Consider the following 14,612-nt stretch of genomic DNA (forward strand, 5'->3'; position numbering starts at 1 on the left):
TATTTTAAGTATTTGTTTTAGTTGTGGCCCACCATTTTTGCAGCTGTCAATGGTGCAAGGCTGGTGCAAAAGCTGTGGAGGCTTCAGTAAGGCGTAATGAACAGGTTAGGGTCCAGACTAATCACTCGTGCAGCAACTGCCCAATGGCATTGCCAAATGTTTAACTCTGTAATCACAATGGGGGCAGGGGGGAGATTTTCCTTTAAAAAACAGGCTCCAAGGAAGCTTGCAACTTTGCTCTGTGAATGAATGACCTGGCACATGCTTTCTCTCTGTTCTTCTTGTGTACTTCTTGTTTTCCTTTCTGCTTCTCTCAGGATCAGCCAGCTTTACTGGCCAAATGGTCAGCTATGCTTCGGAGGAAGCGCCCATACCACCCATCTATCCAGGTACAAAGCCTTCCTGCCACCTGGTGCCTGACAGTCCATATGCCTGCTTCCTCCTCACCGACCCTCTTCTCCGGACAACTTCACCCCCTAACTGATCCTCCCACGACTATTTCATCCTCTCCACAAGAGACTTCCCTTGGTTTTGTTTTTTTTTCTCAAAGCATAACTATTTTCTTTCTAACCTAAAGCTTCTGCCTCCCTGGAACATCCTGGCCAGGACTGCAAGAATGAGGTTGCATTTAGTTTGCCCAGCAAACTTCAGACAGGTTTTTAATGCAGCACAATTGGCTATAATTTACACACCCCATAATTTGAGGCTCTTGATCAAGCCTGTGACTTGCTGGGGTCCATGGTCTGCATATAGCACATAAGACCATCGTGTGACAGAGCTTGGTGTGGGACTGGGATTTGTTTAGGCCAACAGGACACCAGCTGCCCAGCTTTACAGTGCCATCCCCAGCCTTTTGTATTCTGTTGTTTCCTGGTAAGCCCCAGGTGGAGGACCCTGTGACTTGCATTTGCAGGCACTCACATAACACCTTCAGCTCTTCACTTTACAATCTGTTGGGTGCCAGTGTGTACAACACAGCATCCTGGTAGGGGAAGGAATGGGGGTTTATCTGTAGATGTGGCTGAGGCAGTGAGATAAGCAGTAACTGCATGACAGCCATTGTATTTTTTCCTTATGGAGCCTTGCACTCTGTTTCTAAGCTGCTCACAGGTACAGGTCAGCCTGACAGGTACAGGTCAGCCTAATGTGAAATGTCATCTTTCCAGTATCCTCTTGCCTTTATGGTTTTTACTTGACAAAAGAGCAGCTTTCTGGTGTTTCCTTTGCCATTTCTGTGCTTCTTGCTGGCCATCTTTTGTACTTCAAATCTCTTGCCAGGGAGCAGAGAAGACCAGCTGCTCCCTATGGGGGAGGGAGGTGGGAGGTGAGCATAACAAGGCAGCTTCTGCCTTGTGGTGCTCGAGTGAGGCAGACCTAGGGAGGGCAGCTGGGTCAACCAAGAGTCTGGGTCATCAGGTAAGTCTGCTGATAAGGCAGGTCATCAGGTAAGTCTGCTGAAGTCAAGCCAGGAGCACTCACCAGGGTCAGGATCAGCTCCAATGATATTAACCAGGGTCAGATGCGGTCTACTGATTGCCAGGCAAGCCCAGAGTGGCCAGGTAAGTCTGAGGCCAGGCTGGGAAGGCAGTCTGCAGATAAGACAACAAGGTCTATGGCCAGCACAGGCATAGCTGTCACACAGTTGGAGACCAGCATTCCTATGATATAGCCCAGGGTTCAGCTGAAATGGGGGTCCCAGACCCATGGGCAGATGCTGTGGGTAGAAGTCCTGGAGAGGCTGCTTAGGGCCATTAAAGCCTGTTAGTGCCCTCAGGGCCTTGGCATCTCTGTGGTAATATTTTAAATCAGCTGACCTACCAGGAAGGCTACCAGAGTGTTTTGGGTTATTACAGGAGAGTGACAAGCGTGTTTCGTTCACCTTGGGTGTACCCACCTCACAGCAACAGCTGTCACTTCACATTCTGCTTGTGCAGCAGTTTTACCTTATTTATGCCAATGTAAGTTAGGCTTGGTAGCAAGTGGACTTGAAAGGCTCCTGAGCCAACACAGTAAAATCTGAAGGAGTTTGACTACCCTTTCTGGAGCCACAACTGCCAGATGCTTCCAAACTAGCATTTTGAGATGTCTGGCTATGCCCTGGGCCAGTATGAAGTTTCAGGGTATTTGTGTCATCTTATTCTTTCTTTGCAAATATTGGCTCAGCACTGGTTTTATTGGAAAATGGTCATTCCCAAAATGAGGCAAATTAGATGTCTTGAAAACAAGCCTATTGAGGGTTCCTTTCCCATTGGTTGCTGCCTCCATCTTTACACTGTTTTTATCCTATGCTCAGCAGGAGATGCAGTTCCATACAGTAGAACTGGCCAAGACCTGAGCTTATTTCTGCAAATGCCACTGCATCTGTAGGCTCAGGCATATCACTTGCCTTATGTCTCTGTCTTTTTAAAGGACAATCATACAGAGTGAAACACTTGTAAAATTAATGGCCCATAGTCTTATTTTACTAATGTCTGTAGTGGACTTTGACAGAGATCAGAAAGGTGCACTTTTTGCCATAGTTATTATTAATATTGAACTCTCAAGTAACAATTCTGAGGAAATAAATTGCACTATTTTGTTTCCTTTTGCTGTATCTCAAAACATACTCTGATGCTTTCCTGCTCCTTGGAAGCTGCCAGTTATTATATCTCATGCAATTGCAGACTAGAAATACCACAAAAAGGGGGAAACCATGTGGTGGCAAATCATTCAGTGAGCTCTTGCGTTCTAAGGGCCATGGCTGTCACATCAGACTCCTTCTAAGACAATTTCCTTTTAATCTGTGTACCCACAAAGTAACTCTCAGAGACAGGTATGGAACAGGTCCTGGCTATGTTCAATTGATCCCACCATACCTTGGCTTTTCCTTTTCTCCAAAGCCCCTAGTTTTACCTATTACTTCCTTAACCCCCTTTTCCTTATTTCAGGCTCATGGATCTGCCCTTATCTCCTCTCTCAATCTCTCTGAACTCTCCCAGGTCTTAGCACCCAGCCAGTTCCTCATCACAGTCCCTCTGCGTGGCCTGACTGGGTACAGGGAATGCCAGGTACGGCACTGGCGTTATTACACCGTAAATGGAGCCAAGCTCCTCTCCTCCGTGCGGGACCCTGAGGAATTGCATCAATGGCTAGAGGTGGAGCAGTTCTCAAAAAGCCTTCAGCAGTGGCATGAAGAGGATGTGAACATCGAAGGTGATCTGGTTCCAGCCAAAGTCCTTATCGTCTTCCGGGAGCTGGTGGAGAAGTCGATTATCTCCTGTAACCTCTCCAGTGAGTCTAGTGGGGACAGGTATAAGGGAAACCATCATACACACGAAGTGTTTGTTTGGCTCACATGATCAGAAGCCAAGAAATAGCAAATCCCTCCAAAATCAGGAAGCCTTTAGGTGATGCATGTAGACCTGCATTAAAGATAGAATTAAGTAATTCTCGGGCTCTTCATACCCAAGGTGTTACTGCTTTCTTAGAAATTTGAGTAGGGTCTCCAGAAACATCACTCTCACAGTTCAACCAAGAGGCAGCCCAAATTTTTAGAACATTTAGGAATTTCTTTGGGAAAAAAAGTCTTTTTCTACTACAGCAGCTGCAATATATTTATACTATCAAGGAAGGTAGTATAGGAAAATTTGATACAGAGAGGGTGCATAAGTCTGAGGAGAACGTGTTTGAAGATACTTACGAGCAGATAGTTTTCTGGGAAAACCTTAGCTGCCCATAGCTTTCCAGCATGGACTGGTGGGAACTAAGTAGGACTTCTACTTTAGGCAAAGTGTGTTAGACAAATGCTCCTTTCCCAGTGTCCAGGCTACTCCAGTCCTGTTCTGGAAGTGGACTCAGGAAGTTTACTTTCAGTAGTGGAGCTGCAACCTCTGTGAGCAATCCAAAGTGCCTGTTTATTTCCTGTGACTGTTTATACTGGAAATGCTGTTCAGTGACATAACGTGGTCAGTGGTGCACAGAACATGCCTTGACAACTGCAACATCTGTATCAAGATGCTGCTGAACAGTGATCCTCGGATTTAATTCTTAGCATCCTAGAGGCATGTTATAGAATTCAGCTACTGACAGTTTGGCTTGGTCCAAGCTACATAGTCTATGTCCATCTTTTCACATTAAGATACTGGGGCATGATTAAATCCAGACTGTGGTGCCTCTTTTCATGGCATGTTTCCAGGATGACTCCTTACTCATCAACAGCCTAATAGGGATCTTCTGTATTTCAGAGCAATAGGAGCCATATCCACTATCTGATTGCACTCTGAATTGTGAGAGAACATGCTAAAGACAAGCTCAACTAGATAATGGCATTTTTTCAAGAAATATTTGTTATTATAGAAATGGAAAGGTGAATGGGAATGAAATTTCACCATCAAGGCTCATGGAAAAGACCAACGGGAATGGGCTTGTCTCTGAAGCTTTACTTATGTGAAAGTTACTGTATTGAAGTGAAAACCTGCCACTGTGTCTAGCAGCAGTACATCAACTTGTTGTGACAGGAGAATTACTTCAGGGAACCCAAAGCGTAATGTTTGGGCTGATGATTGTGGTGCTTTTTTTGTAAGACACACTGGGAGCAATGAGCTAAGATGAACTCAGGAGAAGCAATTACCATTTTTGTTTGTTTCTATGAAGAATGAATTTCCTTCATCACATAGTACGGCTAAAGTTACAGAAAAATTTCCCTGGTTTCATTGCTTTCCTGGTTTTTAATTCTTTGAGCATCAGCAAAGCCAGTTTTTGAGGTGTCTCACTTTTCATTGGTAGAAAAATAGGTATCACAATTGGAATGCTTTTGGAAATGCCGTGAACATATTTACATGCTGACACAGCGGTTGCTTTAACACTTTTCAGCTGCCGGGGATCCTTGCTGAGAGCTTAGGAGCAGTATAGTTCCTGGTTTTGTGCCAGGCTTGCCTCAGCAGGAAAGTAACATGCAAATTTTACTGAGGGTTATGAAGTTCTGGTTGGGATGGACTCTACTACTTGCAAGGTAATTCACCCAGTGCTTTCTGGAGGAGATGCTAAACTGGGGTTAGGCAGATATTTCCTCTGTAAGGGCAGAAAAGGTTGCCCTCCCAGATGTTCATCACTGTCCCTTCAAGTCTGGTACGTGGGCTCCTTGTGGAATAGCTCCTTAATCCATGCCAATCAAAATGAGGCACTAACACACTGCTATTTAAACTGCTTTTGTTAACCTGCTCAGTCTTCTACTGCAGTGGTTTAGGAGCAGAGCTGAAGGGACAGTGATCCTACCAGAGTGACTGGGAAAGCTGGGGACAGCAACTTCTTCTATGAACACAGCTGAACCAACAGGAAACAATCTCAAAGTCCATTAGTTGCAGCTTTCTTTCCTTTCTGCACTCTTAGAGCATGTTGTTCTTGGAGATGAGCCACTCTTCTTTCACACTGAAGAAACTTCCTTCCTCCAAATCACCCCAGAAGTAGCTCTTTTTGACACTCTGCATCCCCACGATCTATCAGTTAGCCTTTTTTATATGACTACTCTGCACAACAGCCCATAAATTCTGTGCAAGTGCATCTCCAGAAACAAAACTTACAGATACTCCACAAAACATTCTGAATGACTGGCAGTGGTAAGTGTGATATGGCAAGGGTTTAATCTCAGGTTCTCTTAAGGAATAAGAACATCTTTAGATATGAAGCGTTCATCTGGTCCTCTCTAAACTGCAGTGATCTTGTACTGTACCATTAGAAATGTTAGGTTCCACCAGTCATCTAGCTGTATTTTTAAGAAGCTAATCCTAGGATTTAAGAGGACCCACAAAGGAAAACAAAAGCATGGTAATTGAATGTAAAATTGAGAACTTAGTTGGTCTTTCATCTTCTTCCTATTCTTGTTCACCAGGATAGATTTAGATAGATCTAAGTTCTTCTTAGATTCTGCTTATGTCATTGAAGAGGAAGTGTTAAGACAGACCAATAGAACTGCAAGATCTACAAGGTTGGCTTGTAGAAAAGGACCTTTTCATTTATATTATCTTCTCTTGTTGTTCCTTCACAGGTAAAGTGACGGTGCTGGAGAGCTTCAGCTCAGTGGTCCGGGTGGCTGTGGAGACATCAGAATCCCAGGTTGAGGTGGAGCTTGTCCCTGCTGTGGAGATTCCAACTTGCTGGCCTGAGAAGGCCCGGTGGCCTCGTTGCCTCAAGCGTTGGCCTTCTCAGGAAAAAGTGCGGTGCATCAAGGTAAACAGTGTATAAAGAACTATTAACTCTGTGCTGGAATTAACCTCTCAGGTGACAGTCACTTCCCAAAGGAAGAACTGCATGGTGATGGCAGGCAACAGCAGGGCTGGAAGATGTATTCTCTAGTGAAGTGTTTCAGAATATTCTGTCAGATTTTATTTGGATTTTTATCCCCCTTACAGTGGTGAATTCTATAGAAGAAAACCTGAGTTAACTATTTATTGCATGAGTCTCTTGCACACAGCTCTGCCATTGCTGACATGCATCATTTTTGCTGTTCTGCTCTGCCTCATATAAGCCTTCAGCAACTGCAACTCCAGCCTAATCCCACCTTTCCCTACAACAGTCATCACTGGATTCTGACACTCCGGCTCAGCCCCAGTTGCCATGTTTCTGCAGGTCCCATTCCGCTTTCCAGGACTGCTCCACACTCATGCACAACCTGCTGTTCCACAGCAAAGTGCCTGCAGAGCTGCACCTCTGCTTTAGTGGGACTGCTGGTACTGTACCTGATGGCTCTAGAGCAGGATGTCTTGGGAGTAACTGATGCCAGCACATGAGGAAACAATACAAAATGCATGTTTATTCGACTCAGAATTAGGGTATGAGCACGCCTCATTTGCTGTCTCTGCTAACCCTGTTTAGAATACGCTTTGAGAGATGTCACACATCCTTTTTGTAACATCTCTGCATTGCTCAGAGAAGTTTGCCTCTGATCTGCTGTCACACTTCCCCTTTTGTTCACAGTCACTGGGTTTCGACCTTTTGGCCCGCTCCAATTATCACTGGCAGCTGTGCTTCTCCCGTGCTGAGCACATACTCATGGAAGGACTTGATGAAGATGGTGGTTGTCGCATGAAGTGCTTCAGGGTCATGAGGCAGATGAAGGAGGATGTCTGGTGTGCTGGAAATAAGCCTGTCATCACAGCTTATCACCTTCAGGTAGGCATCACTGTGATATCAACATAGAGTTGCAGTAGCAGTTGCAGTGCCTTCCATCCAGTAATGTCAAAATATTGTGGTGTAAATCACTGTAGCACCTGTGTAACTTCTAAGGTAGCTGTCAAAACTGCAGTACCTTTTCATTGCTTTACAGTGGCAAGAAGTTCAGGAAATATATGTTTTCCAAACTTCAACAGGAAACTAAAGCCTGTAGGAACATTATGATTGCAGCAATATAAATAATGTTAGAGTTGAGGCCCCTGCTCTGTTTTGACTTCACATAGGCATTGTACTGTTGTCTGTAATTGCATACTTACCTCCTGCTTCTTGACTATCTCAGTGTGATAGTTTTATAGCCATCTATATCCATCTATCTGTGGATGTGCACCAACAAAACTGTCTTAGGTGAGCATTATTAATGAATTAGGTGCAAACTGCAGTTCTGGTGGTGTTTCACCTGGGGTAGGGAGGGAAGAAAGAAAGGGGTGGTAGCATCCTCCCTGCACCTACTTCAGGGTTCAAGATGGCTTCAAACAAGATTTGTGAAGAAGAGATGGAAGACTCTGCTACGACTGTGTCCCCACATCTGACAGCTACAGATACCAATGGGCCAAGGGCAGCACCAGACTGTAGAGCAATCCTGTTTTCTGGGTCTCCACCCTCCTGGAGTTGCCAGGGAGCAGCTGTACTTTTCACACCTTGAAGCCTCAAGCTATCAGCTTTCCACAGTACTTACTGATATTTTGGTGTCCAAAACCAGATGCAATGCCAAGATTTCTCCTAAATAAAAAGCTTGTGACCATCAAATGCTGTTAATACACAGGGCACTACTCCAAGTCAAGATGGAGTCAAAAAAAGAGATGATAAGGCTGATTATAGCTTAGCAGAATGTAAAACTTCTCAGTGCCTGTAAGAACAACCTCCTGGAAAAACTGTCATAGATAGGAGAAAGTGGAAAACCATTTAACCATCAGCAACATTTTTTTTCTCTGGCTGATGAAGCAGATGTGCAGGAAGTGCTGTTGCACAGATTCATGATCAAAATAAAAAGCTATTTAGAAGCTCTTCAGCTCTTTACTGTTACTGTACTTGAGGCTTTTACTGCAAGAGAGGATTGGTTTACAATTTTTCAAAATTACTTACATTAAACAGAAAATAAGAAAAGAAAAAAGAAAGTAAAATGAGAGAAACAGTCACTGGATAAACCATCATTGAGCAGAGGCTTAGTGTTAGGTTTCTTCCCATTCTCAGGTTTCCCCCAACAGAAGTATCCAACAACTAGGATTAAACAAGACTCTATATGAGAAAGCCCCTCTATGACAGAGGAAATCCTTCCCCCAGAAACTTAGAAAGGCTTAGAGGACCCAGTAAGAGCACTCATTATGCTTACCTCCATAGGAATGAAGTTCGAGATGTGGTAGTTCAAAAAGACCTAGGTACATTTTGAAAACCAACTCTATGCTGCTGGTAGACAGCTGGCAGTGAGGGACAGTTCCATAAATTCTGGGGATAAATCACCTGTTTGGCACCTGACTGGAAAAGCAGCACTATTTCCCTTGCTTCCAGAAACTTCATTGCAACTGCTGCCCATGGGTCTTGCTGAAGTAGATTTAGTGTGACAGAAGATAACTGCTCTGCAAGTCTTCGATGAGTAGCTCTCACGGAGTTATAGTTTGAATTCCTCACTGTATCTTTCTTCCCTGGTTATATTAAAAAAAGGTTTTGTGGTTATTGCAGATGTGAACAAAGAAATTGTTCACATTTGAAAAGCTGTCTGGGAAGAAATTTGTCAGCAATACAACTATAGATGAAATTCTACCTCTGTAGAAACAGAAGAGTTGAATACTGTAGTTCAGCCACTTCTCACAGTATGTGTAGTTCTCTTTTTGGGTTGCTGAATCTGCAAAATAAAATTGGGATTCAGAGGACAGATAAGGGACTTAGCAGAAGTATTGAATCCAGGATAGGTGACTTAGTACTTTAAAAAGTGATTTCAGGTTGACTGAGGCAGTCAGTATGGCTTTTTCAGTACAGTAGCGTAAGTACCTTAAGAAAGAAAATTCTTCTCAGTCATGGGAAAGTCTAAAAAAATGCAACAAAGGCAGTGTAAAAATAATACTGTAAGAACAATAATCACAGACATTTTGTTATTTTAACTACATATTTCTCAAATGTAAAATTGCGTAAAATAAACTTGGGGGAATAGAACATAAGACATGCTGTAAGTATCACATGTCAGAAAAAAAGAGGCAGCACTTGCAAGCCTTGCACCTGCAGGAGCTGCTTGGAATGCCAGTCTGTTTAGGATGCAGATCTGTGTGCATCTTCAGCACAAATACAGCTGAAGCTAACAAATAATTATGTTAATCTCATTAAGCTTTCCTCCCTCCTTGCACCTACTGGCTTCTACACTTGCATAATGGGCCATTTTCTACAGCCTAAAATGCCTGGCATTTCTACAGAGGCTCCTGCTGGAGGATGGTAAATAGGCTAAGATTATTTTAGCAAGATCATTTTCCATGGGCTCCTGGCTCAGTCAGTAGGGCTCCTCTGGGGAGAGATCCTAACCAGGCATGTCAGAGTTGCTCTGCCTGGTCCCTAGAAGAGGCTTTAACTGTGATCCCCTCCGTTGCAGAAATGTTAACACAGAGAGATAGCAGCACGAGTCTCTCTGATTTCCAAGGCTGTCAGCCATTTACCAGCACTAAAACTGCCTTAGTAAGCTGTGTGAGCCCTCGACAGAACCTCTAACACATCTTCTCTCCCATCTGCTTCTTGCAGACAGTGCTATTCTGGACGTGTGAAAAATACCCACGCACCAAGGATTGGCGCTGCTTCCCTGAAGCCTTTCTGAGGCTGGTACAGAAGTTGCACAAGTGTGTAAGCCAGCACTTCCTCAAGCATTACTTTCTCAAGAACACCAATCTGCTCAAATATGCCAACACCAGTGACCTGGACCTGGTGGCCAGCAAGCTTGCAGTCTTCTTGGAGAACCCAGTCTTCTGCCTGGACTGAAGCAGGCAAAGGTCTCCTCACCCCAACCCTGAGCCAATCCCCCACCTCCTCTCCCCACCTGCAGTTGTTCTTCATGTCCTTCCAGTAGATGTTGCAGCTGGCTTTGTAAGACAGTTGGCACATGCAGCATGAAAGAGAAGTGTCAAGCTGGCAGCAGTGGGCGGTGAAAACTGATGGAAGGTATCGCTTGATACCCAGCTGATCTAATTTGCTTTCAACTGTGACAGCCTGCCTGGAAGCTACAGCCAGTGAAACCCAACTTCGTGTCAGTCAGAACAGGCAACTGCCTTGTTCTCTGACTCTAGTCTAGTGGCACTTAAGCAGAAAAGCAGTGCAAAGGAGTCTCGCTCTGCTGCCTATCGCCTCTGTAATTTAGCACGTGTATTGTTGCTCCAATTGCCTTCCTCACAAGGACAGCGGGTTTAATTGCCTGCTTGCCTCACAGGCCAGCGCTGCAGAAGAACACAGGAACATTTCTGAGGTGTCCAAAGCTGGAGGCTTTCTTGGAGGCACTTTGAAGTCTCCATCTCCAATTCAATGGGACCCTGCTCCAGTAAGAAGACAACCATGCTGCTAGTGTTGAATAGCTCAACAAAAGCAAGAGGAGGAACAGTGGGGTTTTGCCTTCTCTTCATTTTTCTCTCCTGCACTTATATTTTTCTTCCAGTTGCTTCAAATATGTTTTCTTCTTGTTTGCCTTTGCCAGTTGTGTTAGTGCCATACAACCACGAGGCTTTGCCAGAGCAGATTTCACTCCCATTCCTGACTCTATCCAGCAGGCTGGAGGAGGAGCAGGTCTTTCCCTAGTTTTTAGCACCCATGTATTTTTTCGGTGCCGTACAGAAGGAGAATATTTTTCAAAGGCTGTTAGCTCCAACTCCCCCCCCCCAGTGCTTTTAATATTATGGATGTTTAGAAAGACAATCAATTTAAATCTTTCAAAAGAACAGAGTTGTAGAATGAGTGTAAAGAATGCTGGTTTTAATGTTATTAAATCAGTGAAACTAAACCAAAGTTGGCTTTTTTTCTTTTTTTTTTTCCTTGTTACACCTGTGCAGGAAAGTATGTCAGTCTCTCCTTTGCCAAGGCGGGTGGCGGAGAGGATTTGCTGCTCGAGCAGCATCCGTGGCGCAGCGTCTCCCCCTTGTGCCAGATTGTGGTGTGACCACGCGTCTTCAGCGCCGCCTCTGCACTCTGGCCTGGTCCCTGCTGCCGCCACTTCAGAGGGACAGGAACGTCCTGGAATGCGTCCACAGCGTAACAAACCTGGTGGAAGGGCTGGCAGGCATGTCCTGTGAGGAGCGGGCTGAGACTTTGGGCTTGTCAAGTTTAGAGAGATGGAGAGATGGCTCTCTCCAGCTCCCTGGGGAGGGGAAGGGGAGAGGGAGGTGCTGATCCCTTCTCCCTGGAATCCAGCGGTAGGACACGTGGAAATGGCTCAAAGCTTCCTAGAGGGGTGGTCGATGCCCCAAGCGTGTTTGAGAGGCATTTGGACAACATGGTTTAACTTTTAGTCAGCCTGGAAGGGTAGTTGGACTGGGTGATTGTTATAGGTCCCTTCCAACTGATATACTCAGTTCTGTTCTAATCTATTCTATTCTAGCCTTTCCTTCACCTAAGTATAGGAGGAGGCTTTCTTCTACAGTTCTTTAGCAGAGTAGATATGGGCCAGGCAGGATTCCAGCTATGTGGTCATTCTTGTACTGGTCTCTTGCATCAGATCCCACCATGTGCAGACCTGACCCTGCCATGTAAACCAGCACCCTCCTTGCTCAGAACCTGGGAATACTCTCCAAGTCACCTTTCCACATGGGTAACCGCATTGTGTGGAACTGTTTTGAACAGTTAACTTCTCTTGCGAAACCTCTGTTCTCCAGGCTCCTTTCTAAATGGGACACAAGTGTCAGTTTCGTGATGACACCTCCTGTTAAACTGTGGCTTTCCTGTTTCCTGAGCTGTTTCAGTAAAGACCAAGGAGATGCCAATCTGCCGAGCAGAGTCAGGCAGCTGTGGCAATGAAGTAATGTCTCCTGTTTCATCTCGGGTTTGTATTGTGGTTGAAGGGCTGGCTTCTGAAGTCAGAGGAGGACAAAAGCGGTTTGAAAGGGCAGTGAAAAATGTTTGGAGTTATTAATCCCAAGTTTGATATTTTACTGCTCTGATGTAAGAACCTTTTGGGATTTAGTTCTGGCTCTTAAATTTATCTCCCTTTGTAGCTGGGTGAAAAAAAAGTTTCAGTATTGACATCTTAACTTGGATGCAGCTGTGTATCAGAGTCCTCAGTTGCTGTGGTTCACAGCCTGCTATGAAGCAAAATCATGGGCAGGCACCGTGTGCTGCAGAGCCATGACGTGGGACGTTCCTCTGTTCTGCCAGAGTGGCAGCCTCTTACAGCCAGGAGTGAATCAGCAAAGCCAGCAAGTAAGCACAGAATGATGGACCCCTGCTCTGAGCCAAGCCTGATCATTTTTTTGCCCCGTTTTCTTGTTGGTACACAGGCAAGTGCATCATCTAGCATATGCTGCTGCAGAAAATATCTTCATCACCATATAAAACTAAAGATCTGCCCTGGAAAGTACGTTGCTACTGACCACAAAGACACGGGAACAATCCCTCAGCTTTTTCTCCAGAACAGCAAGACACAACACAGCTGGCCACTACCAAAGGGTGAGGGAAAAGAGTTCTTTGAAGTTCTTTGCAAAAGGAACTAGTGTATCCATTGAAGTAGAAGAATACAAGAAACAATTCCATCTCAGACATAGCTTTGAGGTATACTACATGCTATCTTACATCATCTAGTGCAGGTCTGGTTGGGTCTGTGTGGGGATTTTGTGAGGCAGTTTTCTGTGGTTGTGGGAGAGTTGTGTAGGAGGTCTCTGATAAAAACCAAACAAACAAAAAACAAGCAAAAAAACCAAACAACCCCCCAAAAAAACAACAACCCCCCCCAAAAAAACCAACCTCAAAAAAACTTGCCAAATATACTTGTCACATTTCTTATTACAGTAAACTCTCTGCAAATAGCTTTCCACTTATACACCCAGTCTGATTGCAAAATCATGCCCTCATCCCAAGGTTTTCTTCCAAAAAAAGGATATCACATTGTGTTTTGGCTACAGAATAAGTTTTATTTTTCTTTTTTCAAAAAGTGATCATGTTGACAAATACAGACTTTTTTGAAGTAGGTTTAATCAAAAGTTCTATCTTTGTTCAGAGCATCTGGAAGGACTGTGACGACCATTTGTTCGCCCTCTCCTTTTCATTACTTTCATGAGTGTTTGCTGACTCCCAAAGGCACTGTCAGGGACAGAAGGAGAAATCTTGACCTTCATAATTTCTTTATGTTTGACAGTGACTTTTTGCTTACTTCTCAGTTTTGCTTTTTCTTCTTAACTTCTTCTTAACTCGTCTTAACTGTCTTTAAAACAAGAAGGGGCAAACAGTGGACAAAAGGGAACTTCTTGCTTCCATGTGAAGCACAGCACTCGAGAACAACAGGCATTCCCAAAGCACTCACTTAAGCAAAAGAGGGAGGAATTAAAATGCATATTTGTGATGAGACTGGGGTGCAATGAGTGTTTCCAGAAACCCTCTGTTCACGAGACATGAAACTGCACCTCTGAGAGAATTTCAGCTGACTCATGGCTGAGCTCGTGGCCACCATTGCCTTTGCACAAGATGATGGTACTCAGCCTGAGTGCTAACTGAGGATGTTTTTCAAGGTATGTGAAAGGTAGCTTGTTCAAATAGCTTGTTGCTAGCTGTTGACTGGGCAGGAGAGGTATGTGGGATCCTCACTATTATGCCATGTGCGGGAGCCTTAGTTGAGATGAGAGATGCTGAGAAGGCTCATGGTGGGTGCTAAGGGCATCCTTACAGCTGCAAGGCGTTCACGGCCCTTACCACAGACAGCATCCCTTCATCTGTCTGAAACTTCAATTTTAATGTGTTGCTCTGCCATATAAAACCCTACAACATCACATTCGTGATGTTTTAGTCCTTTTACATTGCCTGCCTTCAAATCACTAGAGGGCAATGTCTCTCTGAAGCACAAGCACACACACCTCACTTGCTCTTAAAATCAGCATCTTGTAGTTTATCATCTTGTTAGTTTATCATTGAGCTGAGACAAATGAGCATGATTAATTTAATGCTAAAAAGGAGAGAAGAAAATAGACCATGAAAGAGCTTTCTAATAAATAGCAAGACTTGGGTAAAAAGCCTCTAAACTCTGGGAACCGCTCCAAGAGCCAGAATATGGATTTATTTCTTTCTGCAGCAGAAGATGAGCTTCCAGTAACTCCCAGCTGCCTTGGGTTGGGGAGAGCACCAACAAGCAAAGTGCAGGCAGGGTTCTGGGAAGGAGGAAACTTGCAGGAATAGCCACTCCCCGACTCCATCAGGATCCTGCCCTCTCTTCATGGGGAGCTGGGCCATGACTCCCATATATG

General features: G+C 44.5%; 1 protein-coding gene across 2 annotated transcripts; it reads left to right on the forward strand.

Moving 5' to 3' along the window:
- On the forward strand, positions 1-11,175 carry MAB21L3 (mab-21 like 3). 2 transcript variants are annotated; one of them, XM_017814818.1, is made up of 5 exons: positions 1-389; positions 2,979-3,270; positions 6,023-6,204; positions 6,952-7,146; positions 9,928-11,175. In XM_017814818.1, exons 1-5 carry the CDS (start codon positions 246-248, stop codon positions 10,159-10,161), a joined length of 1,047 nt encoding a protein of 348 aa, XP_017670307.1. In that variant the 5' UTR covers positions 1-245; the 3' UTR covers positions 10,162-11,175. The 2 variants fall into 2 exon arrangements, with proteins under 2 accessions (XP_017670307.1, XP_017670306.1); XM_017814817.1 differs by lacking the exon at positions 1-389 and having other exon boundaries at positions 402-3,270.
- Positions 11,176-14,612: the final 3,437 nt, after the last annotated feature.

This window comes from Lepidothrix coronata, unplaced genomic scaffold (assembly GCF_001604755.1).
Source record: "Lepidothrix coronata isolate B3197 unplaced genomic scaffold, Lepidothrix_coronata-1.0 Scaffold46, whole genome shotgun sequence".
In the NCBI taxonomy this organism is placed as follows: domain Eukaryota; kingdom Metazoa; phylum Chordata; class Aves; order Passeriformes; family Pipridae; genus Lepidothrix; species Lepidothrix coronata.

What these genes read in the sequence shown, in the direction of transcription:
- MAB21L3 (XM_017814817.1), top strand. Translation starts at nt 2,652, where the DNA reads ATGCAATTGCAGACTAGAAATACCACAAAAAGGGGGAAACCATGTGGT. An exon ending in TATCTCCTGTAACCTCTCCA is followed by an intron (nt 3,271 to 6,022) that starts GTGAGTCTAGTG and finishes GTTCCTTCACAG; the next exon opens with GTAAAGTGACGGTGCTGGAG. An exon ending in AAAAAGTGCGGTGCATCAAG is followed by an intron (nt 6,205 to 6,951) that starts GTAAACAGTGTA and finishes TTTTGTTCACAG; the next exon opens with TCACTGGGTTTCGACCTTTT.